The sequence below is a fragment of the Vicugna pacos genome, chromosome 14 (assembly GCF_048564905.1).
Source record: "Vicugna pacos chromosome 14, VicPac4, whole genome shotgun sequence".
Taxonomy (NCBI): domain Eukaryota; kingdom Metazoa; phylum Chordata; class Mammalia; order Artiodactyla; family Camelidae; genus Vicugna; species Vicugna pacos.
In genome coordinates, this window is record NC_133000.1 from 13,639,668 (window position 1) to 13,661,754 (window position 22,087).

Here is a 22,087-nt window from a genome sequence, read left to right on the forward strand (position 1 = left end):
TCATCAAGATACAAGATGTCTAATTATATTCAGCAGCAAAACGGAGAAAAGAGGATAGAAGACATGCTTTTTTTTCTTTAAAGTTACAACCCTGAAGTTGCATACCTCCCTCTGCTCCCATCCCAAGACCACAGAACGCTCAGAGGCAAGGGAGGCTTGGCAATGGAATCAATTCCAAGTGTCCACATATCCAAATAAAATTTTAGGGTTTACTTACTGAAGGACAAAGGTTGCAACTCCCTGAGCATTCCATCTACTTGAAATATTGGTGATTGCTTGCACTCTCCATCCAGGTGAATCCCCTGGATCTCGAGTATTGTGTCCAATCAGCTCTCTCTGTCTTGGGCTGAGTTTTGGTTGTGGGTCTGCCTTACATTTACATCCTTATGGGCTTATTCTTAGAATCACAGATTGGTTTTATGCTCTGAGATTCTCAGTTACCACCTAACCCTGCAGATCTGTCTTCATTCCTGTCTTGACAGGACATCATATGGCTCATTTCATTGCCGCACAAGCTTCCCTTGAGACCAGTGGAAGCAAGTACAATTTTCACACTATGCTATGTGCTCCATAAGGAGCATATATATGTCCTGTTCCTCAGTTCAATAAGAAAATTATTATCCACATTTTACCACGTGGCAATGGAGGCTCAGAGGTGTTAAGCAGCTTTGCCTAGGTAACTCAGCGACAGAAGTTAGATGGCATACTTTCTTGTAGGGAAATTATTACAAATACAAATCACTGCAGTGTAAAGAAAGGTGTTTGAAGAGTTCAAGGAATCCATAGTGAAAAATAAACACTTCTGGCTAGAGTGGTCACAGATTAGGGAGGAAACGGACCATATGGGACAGGTAAGTTTCTGATAGGCTTTGATATGGCTAGTGTATTAATATTTTCCAGTGGACAGAACTAATAGGATGTGTGTGGAATCAGAGAGAAAGAGAGAGAGAGAGAGAGAGAGAGAGAGAGAGAGAAAGAGAGGTTGTTTTGTTCACATGACTGTAGAGGCTGGCAAGTCTGAATTCTGCAGGCCAGACCAGTTGGCTTGAGATCCAGGTAAGAGATAATGTTGTAGCTTAAGTCTGAAGGCAGCCTCCAGGCAGAATTCCTTTTTCCTTGGAGACACCTCAGTCTTTTTCTCTTAAGATCTTCAACTGATAAGATGAGTCCCACCCACATTATAGAGGGTTAACTGCCTTACTCAATGTCTACTGATTAAGACGTTAATCTCTTTTGAAAAATACCTTCACAGTGACATCTGGACTGGTGCTTACCAAATATCTGGGTACTATGCTAGCCAAGGTGAAACACAGGATTAACCAACACAGCTAGGAATGGAAGAGGCAGACTTGGGTGAGCTGTGGATGCTAGATGAATGGTTTTGTTTAATTAAATTATAAAATGTGCATAATAGCACCTGAGGCATAGTAGGCAGTCAAATTGTAATTCTCTTTATTTGCAGGAAGATTTTGAAAGTTGTTCAGTAATTGAGTAGCATGATCAAAGCAGTACTTACAGAGATGTTTTTGGTCATAATGGTATGATGTATTAAAAAGGAATAAGAGAAGCAGAAGGGATATGAATTAGACATCTATTCCCATGGGTCAGACATGAAGGAAGATTGAGCAGTTACTGTGTGTCAGGTATGAATATATGTTTTAGCTATATGATCTCATTTAATACTCACAACCACCCTATGAAGTAGGGACTACTTGACCAACGAAAAACTGAGATCTACCCCCTGCCGTGCCCCAAATGAACTTGCTTAAGATCTCATAACTGGTAAACGGTGGAGGTGGGATTCAATCCAAGTCTGTCTGATTCTAGCCTATGCTGTTATTAATGAGGGTGATAGTAGTAAAAATAAAAAAGGGGGGATGGATTCCATTAACATTGCAGAACTGAAAAAATCTGGCAACTAATCAGATGTCCTAGTGATAGAGACAAAGATAATTGCAAAATTTTGAACCTAGATGGACTTTTAGCAGGAGAAAACAATGGACTTTCAAGAAAAATAGGGTAGTCTGTAGGTGGTTTTAGAAGAGTCTGGGATTTGGGGATTCAATCAAGAAATATTCATTTAATGACTGCGTCCCAGGCCTTGTTCTTGGCACTGGGGATCCATCAGTGAATAAAACAGACTACCATTACCATCCCTGTCCCTACACTTTCTGGTGCAGAGAGACAAAAAATAAACAATAAATAGGTACATTACAGTTTATGTCAATGATAAGTGTAGTGGAGAAAAAGTGGTGGGGGTAATAGGAACACTCAGGGTGGTCAGATAAGAAGTCATTCAAGTCAAGATCTCATGGTGGGGAGGGAGCAAATCATGCAGGTGTCTGGTGGGGGAAGCATTCTAGCCAGAGGGATGAACAAGAAAAAGAAGAATGAACAAGAAAAAGAGGAAGAGACAAGGTCAGAGGCTCCCTGGGCAGGACCTTAGAGATCATAAGAAATTTGGCTTTATTCTGAAAGAAACGAGATGCCACTGGAGAGCTGTTTCGGGATGTGACTTACATTTTAAAAGTGCCACCCTGGCTGCTGTGTCTGAAAGAGTGAAGTAAGAGAAGGCTGGGTGTGTGGACAGCTATGAGGAAGCTACTTCAACAATCCAGGAAAAGCTGATGGTGGTTTGGACCAGGAAGGAGGCAGAGAGGTCACCGTTTGGAAAACAGACCAGGTTTGTTGATGGTTTGAATGTGACATGGAAGGGGGAAATGTGTGAATTTTAGGGTAGAATTTTTCTATTTAAGTGGCAATATCTCATAGATCTCAGAAACATTAAGACTGGGGCACAAAGGAGGGGATGATGCTGGAGACAGAGGTTTGAGAAACTTTCACAGTAGTGCCAGTAAGATGACTTTAAGGAGCCTCTGAAAAGTATGTGTGTGATGCAAGCGTATAGCGAAGAGAACATAAAGGAGAATATTGGACCTTTAGCAATGTGAAGGTTTAAAGGGTAGGGAGAAGAACCAGGAAAGATACAGGGAAAATGGGATAGCTGTCATCAACTCTAATTCACTAGGTTTGGTACTTTGTGACTCAGTCTTTGAAAGAGAATGAATCAACATAGTACTATTACTGCTATTTTTGGAAGTCTCCTACTAATGGTGCTAATACTCAATTCTATTTTTGGTTAAAGCATTTGATCATTTGAATCATCACATAAAACATCTGACAGTTGACAGAACTTTGATTTGAAAAATCGGAAAAGCGATTGGTATACTTGTATCTTTTCGGTTCTTTTTGTTTTAGGCTGCTTAATTTGTACTTAAGAAAAATGTGTTACATCCACCTGTGATGCGCTATTCTATTCTTCCCACAGGCACTAACCTCATTCTTGTTTGGATTTAGGTGGTTTTTTTTTTTTAATGTATAAAATACTAGGTTTAATTTAATGTTCACTTTTGGGCTTATAAATTCTTAATAGAAGTAAAACTGGTTTTCACTGGCTTTTCATTTATGTATTCAAAAGACTGAATTATAGTAAAAAATGAGTGATACATAAACAAGGTCCTTGTGTGCAAACAACAAATCCAAGACTTAGCTGCAGGGGGAGAAGTCTCCTCTTTTACAGAAAGAAGCATTTAACTATTCAGAATGTTCCAAGTCTGCACTAATAGGTTCAAGGCTTGCAGATTCCATGGAAGTGTAGAGTGTTCCACAAATGTCGTCCAACTTGACTGTGATTTGGATTTGATTTTTCCTCATGGTTCTAGGTCAGGAATAACCTCTTGTTGGTTGCATCTCATCAGCCCTGATCACCACCGTGCAAACTCACAGTGATGATCTGACCAGACCGCCTCTGCATCCCTTCACCCTGTAAAGTGTCTGCTTACGCTCTTCCTGTTTCACAGCCCACATGCATTTTCTTCCACCTGAGAGTGCTTCCCACTCCCGCTCTTGACCTTCTCCTTCTGCTTCTTCGGAACACATTTAGTGACTGAGTGTGTGCTTACACTATGACTGTCATCACCAAGAAATATCTTCTAACACATAATGGATTCCAGACAGAAGATGTTTACACGTAGAAGCTGCAGGTTTCAAAAAAATCTATTTGTACATCCTCTCACCAATTCTAATTAACATAAAATGAAGGATTTGAGTACATTTGTTATTGCCATAGCCAACATTGAGAGCTTACCATATGCCAAGCACTTGATCTATTTTAACTTGTTTAATCCTTACAACAAAATTCTATAAGGCCGATATTACCAGCATGCCCATTTTAGAGATGGGGAAACTGAGTCCTAGACCATTCACTAAGGTCATACAGACAGAAATTCAATTTGAACTCAAGCTGTGTGGCTACACAGTCCACACAGAGCCCCCACACTCCTCTGTCTCTGTATTTCTTTACCGTGAACTTCACCTTTATTTGTCACAGCCAGGTCCCCTGCGTTTCTCAAGGGTGACAGCACCATTGGCATTTGAGTGGGATATCTCATGGTTGTGCAGGACAGCCACACTTTGCAGGCTGTTTCATATCCCTAGCTTCCGGCCCTGAATGTCAGTAGCTCCCTGCCTGGCACCCTCTCCATCACTGAGAAAGCAGAAGTGCCCAATTCCATTTCCAAATGCTTCCCAGGTCAATGTCTCCAGTTGAGAATTACCAGAGGAAAAATCTGTGTAAAAAAACATACATCTGGGGGGAGGGTATAGTTCAGTGGTAGAGTGCATGCCCAGCACGCATAAGGTCCTGGGTTCAATCCCCAGCCTCCATTAAAAAAGAAAACAAAAAACCTAATTACCTCCCTCCTCCAAAAAATACATACCTTCTCTCTCTCTCCATCTACCATCTATCTACCTCGCAACTTTTCTGAAAGTTTCATAAATTTTTACAAATTTATAACTTTAAAAACATATAGCAACACAACTAATAGGGAATGAAAAGGACCAGGTTGATAAAAATGAGGCAATTTTCTAAGTGTGTTAGAAAAACTCTTCTTTATTATTTGTGAATAGACAATTTGGAGTCTAAAAGATCTTGGATAGTTTGACAGTCATTATTAAGTAAGATACACTCTACTGTTTACCTATCTGCCTAGCAAACTTTTTTTTTTCCAGTGTAAAGGTAAACCTGACTTCAGTCAGGGCCAAATCTCAGAGTCATCCATCTGAAAGTTGGGATGTTTCCCATATTTATTTTTGGCTGTGAAACTCAGACCATCACACCTGTTGCCCTTTTACCAGCATCAACCCTTCCTCAGGGAAACCATAACAAATACAAATATTTAGTAGAATGAAAGGAACTAGGGGATTTTGTATTTTCTAAGCTATGCTAGGTCCACTTCACTAGACTTTGCCCAAATGGAGCTAAATCTCCAAGGTCATCACATAACTTGATCATCTTAAAAGGCTGAAATGTGGACTTTGAGCTCCATTTTTAGATGACTGCTTTTGCAAGGATGTTATGACAATGCTCTTAGCTATGCAGGAGGAGGAATCCATTTACTTAAGGAGGAAAAGAGTCAATTATAAGGTGTATCCCAAAATAGATAATGCCTAGAAGTACTCCCGACCAGCTCGGCTCGCTTATTAAAATAGCCTACAAATCTTAAACAAAATATAGCATAATCTTAGGTACTGTCCACACCAGGTAACAATGTTAGGTTTTGTTCTTATCCTCTATTGCCTGTTACATAACTGTTTTGCAACATGCTGCCAAAGCTTGAACAACATGGTAGATGAGATACCTTGGTATCTCCCAGAGGACCTACAATTTAGGCCTTTTATTATTAGAACTATTTAATGATGATGTAGCAATTTAAAATAAGAATTTCCCTTTGACAGCTGTGAAATGACAGACAAACCTACATACTCCGGAATAGCAAAGTGCTGAAATACATATCATAATTCTGACAAATGAAAGCAACTCACAAAAAAATGTTCTAGTAGTTTCTTGAAATCTGATTCATTGAAATTGCCTTGAAATATTTTTATACCTGAGAACGTAAGGAAGAACATACTCTAAAAAGTAGGTCATCCATAGTATGGGGAGGGTACAGCTCAGTGGCAGAGTGTGTGCTTAGCATGCACAAGGTCCTGGGTTCAATCCCCAGTACTGCCATTAAATAGATACATAGTATAAGCATACATTTTGATTTCATTTAAAAAATCAACTGTGCCAAACATTTTTACTTACGCTTTGACCTTTTCCTGAGTGAGAGTTAGAGATGGTTAAGAGGGCACTGCAGGCACTTTCCAGGCCCTTTTTGTGAAGGAAGATGGCCATCTTCTGCAACTGGAATTCCTCATGGCTTCTGGCAGGGGGAGATTTCTTGGCCCAATCTGTGGAAAGGAGTAAACTGTTGGGTCTGAGTAGCTAATAGGTTTCAGAATTCTTTATCAAAGTGAAAATGGTACTCCTTAAAGTATAAAGGGATCTTGGATGCATTAGTGAGAAACATGAAGTGCATTTTAAAATTTTTTTATTTGCCAAAGAGTCAATGGATTAAAGGGAGACTTGCATTATTTCAGTTCTTCACAAAAGATATTGAAAATATATTTTCAATATTGCTATTGTTATGCCTAAACAAATTCTCCTTCACAACTGAGCCTGACTTCCTGTGGTGACAACGTTGCCAATGAAATAATAATGCTGACACAAGCACTATGGGTAAGAGCAGGATGTATGCTACATTGAAGTTGAGAAGAGGTAGAATTAAATAAAATGAAATAATTTAAAGAAAGACAAAGACTTCCTATAAAATAGGCCTAACTGCAGATGATGGGATAAATCTATGCAACGAGAAAATAAGCAAGACAAAGTTCAAGAGAAAAAAGCATGTACACGCTTCCTGGTGGAATAGAGCAATTAGAAAAATGCAATTTGAAGAGATATATACATATATCAAATCAACTGGATAACCGAATCAAGTATTTTGGTAATTACAGAGAAAAAAGACAAATCTCGCAACCTAGGAGAAGTTTGGGTTCAAATATCACAAATTTATTAAATTAACATTAAATTATTCATTTCTTCATATTACATTGCTTGTATTGTCTTGGGTTGTATTTTGAAAAGGAAACCAGAACCACAATTACATTTTACAGATCTGAAAACTAAAAACCACAATACATCTATCAACATCAAAGGTCACAAAATTGCTACGTGAAAAACTAAGAGGCTATGTCATACTCATGTGACAATCATGTGTTCAGGGCATGGAGCAGAGGAACCAGCGTAAGCTGCGGAGTTCGATTAGGTTTGCAGTCCCTGCTCGGGACACTGAGTCTCTCTGCTGCCTCCTCTCCATGTGATTCCCCTTACTGGAGAAATAACCACTCAGAGTTGTAAAGATCGAGAGATTTATGTATTTGTAAAGCACTAAGCATGATTCCTAGATTGACTTTTTTTTAAGATAGACTTTTTAAATGGCTACATTCCCTTCCTTTTATTAAACACATACATGTCCCTTTCATATTTAATTCATTTTAAAGAAAATATTTAGCAGGGCTTTTATGTGAACTTTTTTCTTTGCCTCATTTCAAAACAATTTATGTAATAAAAGTCCAGTATAACACAGTATTGGACTTCAGCTTTTTGCTTATCATGGCATTGACTGGTACTTGATATATTACATGTATGAAGCAGATGTTAGCTCTAGGTATTTTTATATCTATGAAATTCTGCTGATATTTTTTATTTTTGTGAAAATGGTTAATTTTCTTTTTTTGACTATTTTAATTGAAGTATAGTCAGTTAACAATGTGTCAATTTCTGGTGCACAGCATAATGTTTCACTCATAAATATACATACATATATTCATTTTTGTATTCTTTTTCATTATAGGTTACTATAAGATATTGAATATAGTTCCCCATTCTATACAAAAGAAACTTGTTTTAATTTTCTTGTAAAATATATATTTGTATTTTTTCTTCTTGTTGCAAAATCAAGTCCCTTGCATAAGACTTCTGGGACTGCCAGTCTGGTGGCAATGCCTATAGCAAACTAAAAATTCTTACAACTGAAGCCAGAAACCCAACGATTTCCACGGAAATATCTTTTAAAGGCAAGATCTCTATTTAACAGATATGAATAATACAAATAAATACTTGTGGTAAAATTTTAATGGTTCAACAGATGTTCTTTTTTCAACATGTCACCAATAGGAACATGCTTAATTATGGTAAAATATACTTTAATGTTGATTAAGTACAAGAAACAAGTATTTTCCAACCCATAAAACGTAAGAGAGAAAAAGGTCATTTATACTTAAAACTTCTGAGATTACAGTGCCTATTCATAAACTATTGATCATTGTCCAAAGTGATAATCTGGTTAATCAAATCAGTTTTTAAAAGTCGCCGTACCAGGGAGTGGGGCAGGGTATTAGCTCAGTGGTAGAGTGCTATGCTTAGCATGAGCTAGGTCCTGGGTTCAATCCCCAATACCTCCATTTAAATAAGTAAATAAATAAACCTGATTACCATCCCCACCGCCCCCAAAATAAAAAGAAATAAGTTACTCTATGAATATTCTAGTCAAATGGAAGTTCAGTAAAAATGTGTTTTTCTACTAAAAATTGTGTTATTACCACATTGGATTCTTTACAGATATGAAAACATTTCTTCATAATTTCTATGGAAGAAGTTTGGAGATGTCACCACTGGTCTCATTTTTTTTAACAAAATAAGAGCTGCCAGTTTTTCAGCATCTACTATGAACGAAGCAAGTGCTCTAGACGCCACACACGTCTTTCCTAAGCTTGTCAACGTCCTGCGGTGACAGAGATTGCTGGTTGCCCTCCCATCACACGGTGCAGGCACCATGCAGGTGACATTGGTCATGTAACAGAGTTGGCCAGTCAGATCGAAGAGGAAATTACTAGGATGGTTCCAGAAAATCTCTTTTTTAAGGAAAGCCAGATCAGCTGACATGCTTTCTTTTCTTCTACCCATCTCTTCTACCAAAGCAAACCTATAATACTTGAAGTGAAACAGCTCATTGCCAGTGGACAAGCACACATTAACACTTGCTGAACAAAAAACAGAGAAAGCCTCATGTTCTTGATAACATTATAAAACTTAAGAGTGGACACATGAGGCCTGTCTGGACAGCCTACCACTGACACAGGTGATAAAAATAACCCTTGTTTTTCAGGTTTCTTATTCACGGATGAATGCAAGTCTCCACTGATTCACCTGAGAAAATGTTGCCCTTCCAGTCAGTATCTGAGAAGAGGCAGCCCAGCTGTAGAAAATAGGACAATAATTTGATACATCGGTATCAGAATTGTTAATGATCTGATTTAAAAGTGTTTTCAGAATCTTGGATTTTAAGTGTTACACATTATGGGGATGGTACAACATTAGGGGCTATTTAAACATTTCCCTTAACTTTATTTCAATAATTTTTTACCTTGGCAAGTGCCTTTAACCCTGGTCCTCAGTTTACTTATCATTAATACAAGAGAATCGCACTAGGATATTTTTAGGTTATTTCTAAGAGTCCTTACATTGAGAACTATTAGAAAGCTATACATATTGGCCTATCATGAAGCAACAAGAAGGCCCCCAAATGCATAATTCCTGGTAGTCTTATGACTACTAGCAAGCCATAAATTTTCACAATACAGAATTTAATATGAGTCACGTTATACCTAAGACTTAGATGAATAGTCTAAACAGACAAGTAGTATCATACTCTGTATTGAGGTTTCATGTAAAAGTGCTGAATGAAGTCACTAAGGAACATGGAATTGGCCATTTCCGTCTGGAAAAGCAAAAATCTGTGCTTTTTTTTTAAGAAAAAAAATGAACAAAAGTACTATACAATACAGAGTATAGTAAAAGCTCTCTTCTCCAACACTGATAGGTAATGATTGGTAGACTGAAAAAGTCCATTACAGCAGAGAAATTTTAAAAATGATGCGACATGCCTTAAAGTTAAAATAACTTGAACAGCTGACCCTTGAACAACAGGGGATTGAACTGTGCGGGCCCACTTGTAACGTGCATTTTTTTCAAAAGTATGATTGTACTGCGCGATCCTTGGTTGACTGAACTCACAAATTTGATGCAGATGGTGGATATGGAGGAACTAAGTGAACAGAAGACTGATTATAAATTATACTCAGATTTTCCGCTGTGTGGTGGGCCGGCACCCCGAACCCTGGCTTTGTTCAAGGGTCAATTGTATTTCATTTGTCAATCTTCTGAAATGCAAAATATTTGTAGATTTTTACATCTTCCAGCCTTTTTTTTTTTTTGCAGTTTTCTTGCCTACATGTAATTCGACAGCAATTTCTTTAGTGACTGTATCACATTTCATTGGCTTATATAATAATTAATTAACATAATTACAATAACAAGTTCAATGGGTATAAAGGGGCTTGGGGAAAAAAGCAACTGACTACACAAGCATGGAACTTGTACTGGGAGCAGAAGTTCACAATTATACTAAAGCAAGTTCTACTAGTTTGGGGCATATGCCATGCAGTGGGCATGATTTAAAGTGGGAACGAGGAGCATCAATTAATCTGGTGAATTAAGTGGATGTCATGAGAGCTCCTAGGTGCCCATCACCAATGACAGATATTGCATAATAAGATGTGAAGCTATTTTACTTGCTGTTTTAAGAGCACTAGTCTTTGGAGACTAGTGAGTTGAATATTAAAATGATATTCTCACTAACATCTTAGAGGCTGTCACCCTGTTCTCCTTCCCAACTTGTTCTTTTTTTAATTTTTTTTTACTTATTTATTATTATATTATTTAATTATTTTATTTTGGTGGTTGTGGGGGGAGGTAATTAGGCTTATTTTTAGAGGAGGCACTGGGGATAGAACCCAACACCTTATGCATGCTAAGCATGCACTCTATTGCTTGAGCTAAACCCTCCTCTCCTCCATCCTGTTCTTATGAGCAAATTCCTCCCTTACATTTTGTTGATTGTCTCCCTTACGTTCTCCTCTGTGCCTGAGTTTTTGCCTTGTTTTTATTCCAGGGTTCCCAGTTCCTCTAGTATGACAGGGATCGGAGCCCTGTCCCTAAGCCCCAAATCCCACAGACAGGTCAACGATAACTTCTGTCATGCTTGCCCTGGATTATACTTCTGGATTCAGATTCAGGGTCTAATTCTATTCTGCTTTGTGACCTTGGACTATGTTAATTAATATTACTTGGTTTCCGTTTCTTTTTCTGAAAGAGAAAGAACACTTAGCTTGCAGGTTTCTTAGAAGATTAAAAGATCACGGGAAGCCCTAGCAGAGTGCCTGACACAAGTAGGCAATGAAATACTTGTTTTCCCATTTCTTTGATTTCACATTCCCGACCCAGAGCTCTGACAACTTACAGGAATGCATGCTGAACCTCCTAGAGGTTGACCACCTGCCTGCTGGGATCTTCGCGCATTAAGAGCTCAGATGATCTGCTTGCTTGTCCATACCATCCCCAATTAACTGCTAAAGGGATTTCCCTGGAGCATTTAGCTTGGCCTTTAGTCTCACTGGTCGGCTGGGCCAACCATCCATTTCCCATAGTTCCCTCAGCACCCATTCTCTCCACCTCTGAATTTCCCTGTAATTGACATTGTCATTCAACATAGATTAAACATGTGCCATTTACTGCCATATTAGTCAGGGTTCTCCAGAGAAACAGAACAGAACCAATAGAAACAACACACACACACACACACACACACACACACACACACACACACACACACACACACACACACACACACACACACACACACACACACACACACACACACACACACACACGGCACTGTGCTGGGCATGGTTCATATTTGTCTCAGTATTTCTGGTCTCAGAGAAGTCAGTGTCCCTTCTGTCACATCCTAATATTCCCACCTGTGCTCTTGACTCTGTCCTTTCCTGCTCCTAAGACCTGCCTCCTGCCCCCCACCCCCCCGCCCCGCTCCGTACCTCTCTCATATCTTCAGTTTCCCCCTGCTCTTTATCTACCTAAAAACATGTTCCGGCTTTTCCTTTACTTTAAAATAAATACTCTCTTTGGTCCTTTGAGCTACTATCCCATTCTCTTTTTTAGTGCAAAAAGGAGTTTATATACTCTGCCTTCAGTAATTTACTAAAATCCTTGGTGATTTAATTCACCTTATTTTCTCTTTGTATTCCTTATAAAAGTCAGCATTGGCTTCTCAAATCTAATAGCTTTTGTTTAGTCTTCACTTTGACTTTTTGGGGGGTAATTAGGTTTTTATTTATTTACTTATTTTATTTTAAAATTTTAGAACATTTAAAAAATTATTTTATTTTTCTGGGTTTTTTTGGGGGGGGGTGAGGTAATTAGGTTTATTTATTTTTTTAAATGTAGGGACTGGGGATTGAACTCCGGACCTTGTGAACACTAAGCTCACACTCTACCGCTGAGCCATACCCTCCCCCCAGTCTTCACTTTGATATGTCATTAACTTTTGAAAAAATATATTCTCCTTTCAGAAATTTTCTTCTCTCTTTGCTTGAGCAAATTGAGTTCCTGGTTGTCCACCTTGTTCTCGGCTAATTTGGGGGGTTTCTCTTTCTTATCCTGTCCAATTAGGTACATGTCCCTCATAGCATTTTGAACTTTTTTGCTGGCACTGATCAAATTCTACTCCATGTGTTAGTTATTTCTATTGCACAGGGAAGCACCCAGCCCCACCACTTCTTATTCTTTTACCCTGCTTTTTCTCCAGAACACTTATCACTATCTTCTATAATAGAATATTTACATATTTATTGTCTCTCTCTTCTTCTCCCCACATGGGCAGGGACTTGGGACTTTTTTCTCTCACATAACTTCAACATCCAGAGCAGTAGCTAGTGTTCATTCAAATAATAGTTGCTGAATTACTACAAACATGAATGTATCAGTGTATCATTAATTATGAAAGTAAAACATCTGGAAAGAAAATATTGAGTAATAAGAAAATAAATCATGATACATCCGTGGGATGGACTATTATGCATATTAAAAGTCACTTTTTAAAGATTATTTAATGCAAAATGTTCACATTATATTAGGTGGAAAAGGATAGAAAATATGTTAAAAGACTAATTTTATTTAAAATACAATGGAGGGGATATATACTAAAGTGTTATCAGTGGCTATGTCTGTGTGGTGAGATTAAAAGTGACTTTTGTTTTTCTGTTATTTTTGCATTTTGTAAATTTCTGACAAATTCTTTTCAGCAAAAAAAATTTAAAGATGGAAAATTGTAAAGCTTTGAAGAAAAATGCTTCCTTATTCAGTTGCTTTATTCTATTCTCTTCTAGTCTGTATGAATTTCTCACTTAAATGAGAGATACTATTTGCACTTATCTTTTGTCGCTGGCTATATTCTGCTTAGTATTATGTATCTTTATTTCCTCTACCAGATCCTACAATTTCTGAAGTCAGAAATCATGTCTTATTTATAAATTTCAGAGCCCAGAATACCTGTCTCTACCTTTAATAACTGCTTGAAATAAAAAATTACTCAAAATGTTTTAATAGCCAGAAATAATATAGTGTTAGTTTGCTTAGAGGAACCATCAGATCACGTCATTTTCTTAAATTGATCTGATGTCCCTCATGATTGCCTTGAAAATGCTCAGGTTTAAAGCTATGTTAGCATGGTACTATGGCTGGGTTCAAGATGGCAACATATGAAGATCTTGAACTCATTTCTCATGGACAGAACAAGTCTACAGCTATATATAGAACAACTCCCTCTGGGGAAAAAACCCCCCTAAAAACTGGTAGACCAATTCCTTCTTCACGTGAGGCAAATCCGAGGGAAACCACACTGAAGCAGGTAGAAAAGGCTGAGACACAATCTCACCGGAAACCCCACTCCTGGAGCAGTGACCCATGATCAGGAGGGAACTCAAAACCCAGAACTTCTCCTTGAGGAGTGAAGGGTTCACACCCCACACTGGGCATCCCCAGAATCTAAAACAGTACCCATCGACTTTAAGATAAATACATCTCTCGAGAATATTTAATGAGTAATTGGTGTTCTGCCTATCAGGGAGAACCTACATGAGCAAAGAATACTTACTACTAGTAATTAGAAGAATACTATTAGTAAGAATATGTCTTAAGTATCAGCAAAGAATTTTATTAATAATACTGTTATGAATAAGAACACTTATTAAGTATCAGGAAAGAATATTTACCAACAGATAACACTTTAAAATGTATTAGCATTTCAAACCACAAATGTTTTAGTAAACTTCAGTAAATAGATAAAAATCTGCCTCACCCTAGATACCTGCACAGCTCTGCCTCTCACTTCTTTCAGATTGGTACTCCTGTGTCATTTTCTCAGGGATGTCTCCCTGTTCTCTAGATTTAAAACTGCAGCCCTCTGTAACACTGTTACCTTTTCGCTTTATATTTTCTCCTTTGCATTTAAACATACTATGTATGTATCTTGTTTACTGCCTGCCTCTCCCACTAGAATGTAAACTTCATAAGGACAGGCATTTTCCTCCCCGTTTTATTTATTGCTAAATTCCTAGCTCCTGCACTTATTAGAGACTCAATAAATATGTTGAACAAGTGACTGAGTAAACACCATTGGTTCTATCAGAATTTATAGTTACCAGTAGTTTGAAATCCACTTTACATGACACAAGATAAATTTAATCTCACAATATCATGCTTCTGCCTGCATTTACCCAGTTCACCAAGTCTTATCAATTCTATCAACTCCATGTCTTTTACAACCCCCTCCTTACTTACCATCCCTGTTGCCACATCTACAGTGATTCCTATCTGCTCCCTGGATTAAGGCAGAAATTGCTTAATTGGTCTCCTGCCCACTGTTTTCCCTGCTAATCCATCTTCCCAATTGTTACAGAAATTATCTTTCTAAAATGAGAATCTGACTGTATTACCCTCTTATTCCAAAACTTTGTTTCTATCACCCAAAGATAAAATTCAAAATTTCTTAGTTGGGCACATGAAACCTTTCATGATGTGGTCCAGTCTCAATTCCTGCCACTCCTCCACACACACTTCCATAGATTTCTTTCTGCTCACACACAGTAGGTGTGTTATTAATAGTAATTTAAATAATTGCTGTAATGTTCATGCTCCTTTGATAGAGAAACTGTTCCACTGAGACTCGTCTCATTTTGGATGTCCATTTTCAGTACTGATCTTCAATAGCCTAAGACTTTAACTATTACTGTGAAATACTGCTCGTTGGAAAAGTGTAATTTCTTGTTAAAAGCAGTCCCTGGTAGCATTTTTTTCCCCTGAGGACTGATATCATATAATTATATAATTGGTGTTATATAACATTATAAATTAGGATGACCAAAATTAAATTCCTTATATATGAACTATCCAAATACTTTCTGCTGCATAATTTCTCATCTACTTTTTTATGCTTATTACTTCATGTTTTCTTGATATTCTCTCAACATCAGTGACTATTGTGATCTCAAAGAGTAAAGCAGAGAGCTGAGGAAATGAATGGTAAAACAGCCAAAGGAAACTGTTAGGTTATATATGAGGAACACTAAGTTCATTTGATTATTCTGTTCAGATGGCACATCCAGATACCACAAGCCAAGCCATTGGCACATAATTATTTTTAAAGCCGTGTTACCCTGTTTAATTGGTTTAAAATAATTTAAAAGCGCTCTGGTTGGTTCCTACAAATGAATATAATTCATCAGTTCTTAATTCTGTTAGAATAGCTCCATTTCAACAATTTAGGCTATTGTTTAAGCCAGAGTCACCATTCTTTTTGAGGGTTTTGTATAATTTATTCATTCCCTTTTAAATCAGAGCCATAGCATTTGGGCAGCATTCCTTGAAAAATAGAAGCAAAGAGCAAGTTTTCTCCCACATACCTCTTCTGACCAATGTCCTCCCAGAAAAATCTTCCCTAATCCCCTAGACTGCAACAGAACAGGGCTTAGCACACACTGCTCCAACTAGTTTTCCCTCTGGCATTGCAAGAGCTCACTGTTTCTTCAGTTCAGTCTGATGAAATAGTTGGCTTGCATTTGGGGGCCATGTTTTAGAAAAATAAGCCTGCATATGACCAGAATCTTTCTGGGATCACATTCGAGAATCACACAGACTTAGTGAAGAAGGGATTCGTATTTCCCATCTCATGCTTACTGCAAGGCCTAAGCTCACTGAGGGGAACGGTAGGGGTCTCTGGCATTATTTAGTTTTCTCTTTTTACTTTTTGTCAAATATAGTTGAATTCAAGCAATTTAAATAAACATATGATAAAATTCCACCGTTATCTATATTGATGTCACATCTATAGTTTTTTTTTCCTTTAGTATGCAGATTTATTTTAGGAGTTCTTTTAAGAAATGTAATAACTCTAAAAGTATAGGAATATTCAAAGTTATTTACTGAGTATTACTAGACGCTAGACACATACCTTATTCTTATATTTTAAGCATATAGTTCTTAATCAGCATTATTTAAGATTCACCTGAACAGCTTTTTAAAAAATGAGATGTTGAGGGCCCATCTCAATTCTACAGTATCATTTTCCTCTGGGTATGGGGATTTGGTACATTAATTATTATTTTTAAGCTCTATTGGTAATGTTAATGTGTGTCTCCTGGTCCAGAACCACTGCTTTAATTACATCATCAACTAATAGTTTAATTGTCAACCAGAGTCACTAAGAATAAACTTGGCCTATTTCACAATTTTGTTTAGGACCACTCATCAATGCTTCCTGGTTTCTGATTGCCTCCTGATTTGCTGTCTATGTATGTCCTGATTTCCTTCCTGTCTGTGTTGGGGCCTTCCAGCACTTCTGCGCTTCTGAACTGGAAACATGCCCTTTGATCTCAGGTGCTACCACAAGCAAAGATTCCGGTTATATGCTCCAGGTTAGCTCCTTGGACTTGGCTCTCCTGATCTCTGCATCTAATCCTGGCTCTAACACATGCCTCCACTTATGACCCAAGTGCAACAATCTGCCAACTCCATGAAGTCAGGGAAGAAAGAGCATGATGGCTCAACTGGAAATGATTTCAAGTGACTGCAATAGGTAAGGTCATTATGAATGCATGCCCATCTGCTTTACTTGCCTAGTTTGAGTCCCTTCAAATACTGCTTTGTACCCACCGTCCCAACTAAAAGCTCTAATTTATACAGAAAACAATTCTTAGCCTGGAATAAAGGCCCTCTACCATCCAGGAATGAACTACCTTTCCAGATCTTACACTATTCTTCGAATACCTGGTGCTCCAGCCTAGCTGAACTTGATTGTTCCCCAGGAAGCCGTTGGCAATGCTGTGCTAACTTCCTTTCTTCACTACATTTTCAGTGTCTAGAAGGATTTTTCACCAGTGGCTTCCTTTCCTTTATTCATATATTCAAATCCTACCAATCTTTAAAAGCAGTGTTTCTCAAACCTGAGCAATGTAAAAGAGAATCTTTTGACTCAAGCGAATACATTTTTTTTTAACATTTTTTATTGATTTATAATCATTTTACAATGTTGGCGAATACATTTTTTGACAGGCAGGGGTCCACAGACCACAGTTTGAAAAGCACTGATAGAGAAAACTGAAGACCAATTCTATGAAAATCTCTTTCAGTTGCAAATTGTCACTTTGAAAGAAAATTTGTCTTTATAATAAAAGAATGTGTATATTGTTATTAAAATGAAAACAAAAATTTTAAGGTATCAAATAATTCTAATTCTTATCTCCAGGTTTAAGATCCCAGTTTGAAAAACACTGCTTTAAGGCACCGCTTAAACATACTGACCCTGGAAAATGTTCTTTCATTATCCCAGGGAAATAAAATTTTCTCTTTTCTGAATTATTTAGTATCTAATCACTTTCTGCCCTGAAGTAGCTAATAATATGCAGGCAATATTCTTCTAGAAAAACCATAAGCTCTTTGAAGGCAGGGCCAATATTTCAGTCATTTTTAAGCCACTGGTCCTCAGCAAGTATTGAATATAAGATCTCTAGTCCATCTTATTTTGTAGTTCAAAGCCCTTAAAAATATTTCACTCTTCTATGATACATACTCACAGAATAGCATATTACTGAGATAGCTCCTCTACAAATTACAAAAACTCAGAGATTCTATTAAATATTAGGAAAAGTCCAAGATATAAAAATTAAAATTTTCAAAAGTGCCACAAAATATATCTGTTCTATGTCAATGGTAACAGGAACAATTTGAGTGATCAGCAGGCAAATAATTAAGAATTGCAGCATTAAGCAATAAAAACAATCGAAATGCAAGGCTCGTAGGAAAGGCCCTATGAATGTCTACATAAGAGTTGTATGTTCCTAATTCAGTTTGTATTTTAGCCAATGTCAGGTTTTCAACTAGCGTATCTGAGGAAACTATTTTCCTCGGACATTTCAGAGAGGATTCATTATGTCATCAGGCACGAAGGCGGGCTGGTTGCCGAGAACGTCTTCCCTCATGCAGTATTTGGATAGAGCCTGAGACTGCATACATCGTGAAAGGAAGGAGCACTGGCAGGGTTATGGGGAACCCATTCTATGTGTCACCTGGGCAAGCTGAAGTCAGTTTGTTCATTTGAACATAAAAGTAATGGATTATGGTTTACCAAGGTCTCTTTTAGCTCTGAAATGGATATTCAGTGGCCCTAAGTAAACATGGCTTGAGAGAGGTTATTTCTTTGAGCAGGACGGGTTATTTTCCCCCGAGTATAAAAAGGGCAACAAACTGTTTATCGATACTTGAGTCTTCCCCACTGCCTTTTGGGGACTGAATTAGGGAAAAAAGGGCTTGTTCCCTTTTTGGTGAGTCCTCTAACGAGAGGGCTCCTGGCCAGGTCCAGCCCTCACCCTCGGTCGCTGCCCAAGGCCCAGCGGGAGCGGTGTGACTCGCGGGGGAGATTAGTCCCTGGTCATAAACAACCTCTCACTTCCCCTCCCCCGCCCCGGGCCCGCCCGCGCTGGGGCCGGCCCTCCGAGGGCCAAGGAACCTCCTCCGACGACCGCGGGCCCCGAGCTCTCCTCCGGAGGGCGACCGTGGGCCTGCCACCGTCTCCTAACCCGGCGTTTGATCATTTTACTCATGCCTTTCTCACTCGCCCACCGGGGAAGCGGTTCGCTACAGCGACCTCGGAAAGGGAGATGAGGCCAGCCTCCACTTCCCTTCCCCCGACCCCTATCACCTCCAACAGCCAAGGCGAGGCCGCCGGCCCTGACGCGCAGACTCACAGCCGCGGCCGCCCGGCGCGCGCCGACGCAGCCCCCACCCCCACCCCGCGGTCCTTCCGCGGTTCGTCCCCGCCCCTTCCCGGAGCCCGCCTCCGCGTCGGCCGGCCCGCCTGCTCGCCCCTAGCGCTCGCTCTCGCGCGCACCCGACGCCCCGCCTCCGCGCGTGCTCCGTAACTGTTCCTGGAGCCGGCCTCCTAGCTTCCCCCGCCCCTGAGCTGTTTGAATATGCTAATAAGAGGCCAGGGACTAGCCAATAGCATAGCGGGGCGGTGCATCACGTGGCTCGAGGACGTGTCAGAGGGCGGAGCCTCTGCAGCCCCTGCCCGAGTTAAAACCGGAGTGTGAGAGAGAAAAGCGCTTCAGTAGCGAGAGGGGCTGAGAAAGTGGTGACACCGCCGGGGTGCGGAGGGAGTCCCTGAAACTTCTCCCAACAGCCCCAGGGCCAATCTCCCCTCAGCCCACTCCCCTCTTCGCCAGCTCCCAGGTCCCCACTCCCTGCACCGGGGGTGGGGTAGGGAGCCAGGCCCGTCTCCCGCTGGGACACACACAGGGGCCGGGAGCGGGGACGGGACCCCCGAGGCGGGGGGGACGGACCGACAGACAGACGGCCGGGCGCCCGCCCCAGCGGGCAGGCAGGCAGGAGGAGGCGGAGGCGGGGGTACGACGGGGAGGACTGGGTCTGGGGAGTTTCCTCTCAACTATCGGGGGAGAAACTCCCCGAGCCGGAGGAAAGACCCAGACGGTGTTTTCCTCCCGGGGGCCGCGCTCCCCCGCCCCGCGTAGCGGCGGTCGCCGCTGCCGCCACCGGCGCCTCCACCTCTACCATCTCCTCTTTCTCCACCACCTCGGGCCCCGGTGTCCCCGGCCAGCACTATGCCCATCTTACTGTTCCTGATAGACACGTCTGCCTCTATGAACCAGCGCAGCCATCTGGGCACCACCTACCTGGACACGGCCAAAGGCGCGGTAGAGACCTTCATGAAGGTACCGACTGATCGAGCCCGGGCGGCGACCCCGGCCCGGCAGCCCGCGGGCGGCAGGGGTGGGGGGAGGGCGACCGGGGGCGGCGAGGCGGAGGTGTCGGGGACCTGACTGCGGGAGCTGCCGGGCTCGGGGACCCCCTCCCCCACCGCGCGGGCGGGCGGGCGCTGCGAGCCGGGCTCGGCCCGGGCCCGGGCTCCGGCCCCGGGCTGTGTGTGGTAGCCGATCTGTATGTGTGTAGGGGGGGCGGCGTGGAGGGGTGGCCGCGGCGTGTACGGTACTGTGGGGGGCGGAGGGGCAGCTGGACGCCCCTTCTTCGCCCGGTAACCTCGCCTCTGTGCTTCTCTCTCGCCCGCCCTGTTCCTCCTCCCGTCCCCCACCCGCTCTCCGCAGCTCCGTGCCCGGGACCCTGCGAGCAGAGGAGACAGGTATATGCTGGTCACTTTCGAAGAGCCGCCCTATGCTATCAAGGTAACAGCCCTCGCCCTCCCCCTTCCCTTCCCTAGCCTGTTCCTTCCTCTCTCGCCCTCCCCGCCCCCCCCATTCACCCTTCATTATGCTCCCCTCCCCCACCCGCTGTGCTCCAGGCGCTGAGGTCTTTTCCCCTGCGGGCTCCCACCCCCTCCCCCGCTCCGGAGCGTCCTGGCGCGGCGCGGAGTCGCCGGGCCACCGCCGTCCCCTCCCCAGCCCGGCCCGGCGGCGGCGGCGGCGGCGGCGCTGCGATCAACATGGCCGACATTTCCCCTCCGCGGCGTGAGCGGCAGCAATGAACTGTGGGGGATATTTATTCAAGTTAGCCCGAGTGACAGCCGGGCCCGGCAGCGCCGAGCCCGGGTTTGCATTAAAGGGGAATCGGCCCGAGGCTGGGGCGGGCCGGCGGGCCGGCGGGCCGGGGGGGGGGGGCGGGGGGCTGTGGGGTGGGTCTCCGGATTCTCCCCGAGTGGGCCGCGGGCGGGTAGGACGAGCTCTGGGTTAACTTCAGAAGTCCCGCTCACTTCTGCTTTCCACCAGTACCTTTGCATCCCCGAATTTTGGGTATTAGATTGGGGAGTACATTTCCCCTGGAAAGTTAAAGTCTTAAGGCTGGTAACTACCGAAAGCTGTAGAGCCAGCAGGTTTATTCTTGGCCACCTTTGGAGGAGAGTTTCCTCAGCAGTGATACGTTATTGACACGTAAACCAAAAGCATACTGTAAAGTGAAACAGCTACTTGGTGAACGGCAGATTGTAACGGCTGTCCGTGTATACATGGCTTTAAAATGTGGGGAAAAAATTATTTACGTTTTTCGTTTCAGGCCGGATGGAAGGAAAACCATGCAACGTTTATGAATGAACTGAAAAACCTTCAGGCTGAAGGACTTACGACTCTTGGCCAATCCCTAAGGACAGCTTTTGATTTATTAAATTTAAATAGATTAGTAACTGGCATAGACAACTATGGGCAGGTAGGTTGAATATTAAGGTGGAAAACAGTTGATTTTTTTTTTGTGGAAAAACACAGCCCAGTCCAAAAACTACATAACATGAAATACAAGTATAAAACATGTCAGATTAAACTATAATATGCACATAATTCAAAAGTGAAATTCTGACCACATTGTATATGGTTTTATAGCCCTCATTTTTTTAAATCTTCCCTTAAAGTGTGTTCCTGTTCAGAATTCGAGTCTGAATTCTTTGCTGCAAAGTTGATACGAGTTTGGTTTTAACCTCTTGAATTCATTCAGGGAATAAAAGGGAAAACATCCTGTCTCCCCACACTCAGTTTCTCTGACAGTCTGTCTACCCACAGGCAGTTGTGCAACTATAGCAATGACTTACAGACACTAGTTGTTGATAAGTGGTGTTAAAATGTTAGAGAAAATTATTCTAATTTGTCGTATCAGGGTTTAACTTGAACCATATTTTATAACTCTGAGGTAAGAAGGTTTTCATTGGTGTCA

At 41.3% G+C, this 22,087-nt stretch overlaps 2 protein-coding genes across 8 annotated transcripts in view; one reads left to right on the top strand and one right to left on the bottom strand.

Moving 5' to 3' along the window:
- The window catches only part of WDFY2 (WD repeat and FYVE domain containing 2), a 235,604-nt gene extending 215,362 nt beyond the window's left edge, over positions 1–20,242 (bottom strand). The window contains exons 1-2 of one of the 3 annotated variants that reach the window (XM_072976193.1): positions 20,110–20,242; positions 6,149–6,294 (exon numbers count right to left, since the gene is read on the bottom strand). The gene's annotated coding sequence lies outside the window, so the exon portion shown is untranslated. The other 2 variants (XM_072976194.1, XM_072976195.1) reach the window with 2 other exon arrangements.
- Positions 19,510–22,087, top strand: part of INTS6 (integrator complex subunit 6) — an 82,246-nt gene continuing 79,668 nt past the window's right edge. The window contains exons 1-4 of one of the 5 annotated variants that reach the window (XM_072976190.1): positions 20,103–20,148; positions 20,539–20,616; positions 20,733–20,979; positions 21,440–21,589. In XM_072976190.1, coding sequence (XP_072832291.1) covers positions 21,470–21,589 — 120 coding nt within the window. In that variant the 5' untranslated portion in view covers positions 20,103–20,148; positions 20,539–20,616; positions 20,733–20,979; positions 21,440–21,469. Of the gene's footprint in view, positions 20,149–20,264; positions 20,375–20,538; positions 20,617–20,732; positions 20,980–21,439; positions 21,590–22,087 lie in introns of those variants that run through there. The other 4 variants (XM_072976191.1, XM_072976188.1, XM_072976189.1 and 1 more) reach the window with 4 other exon arrangements.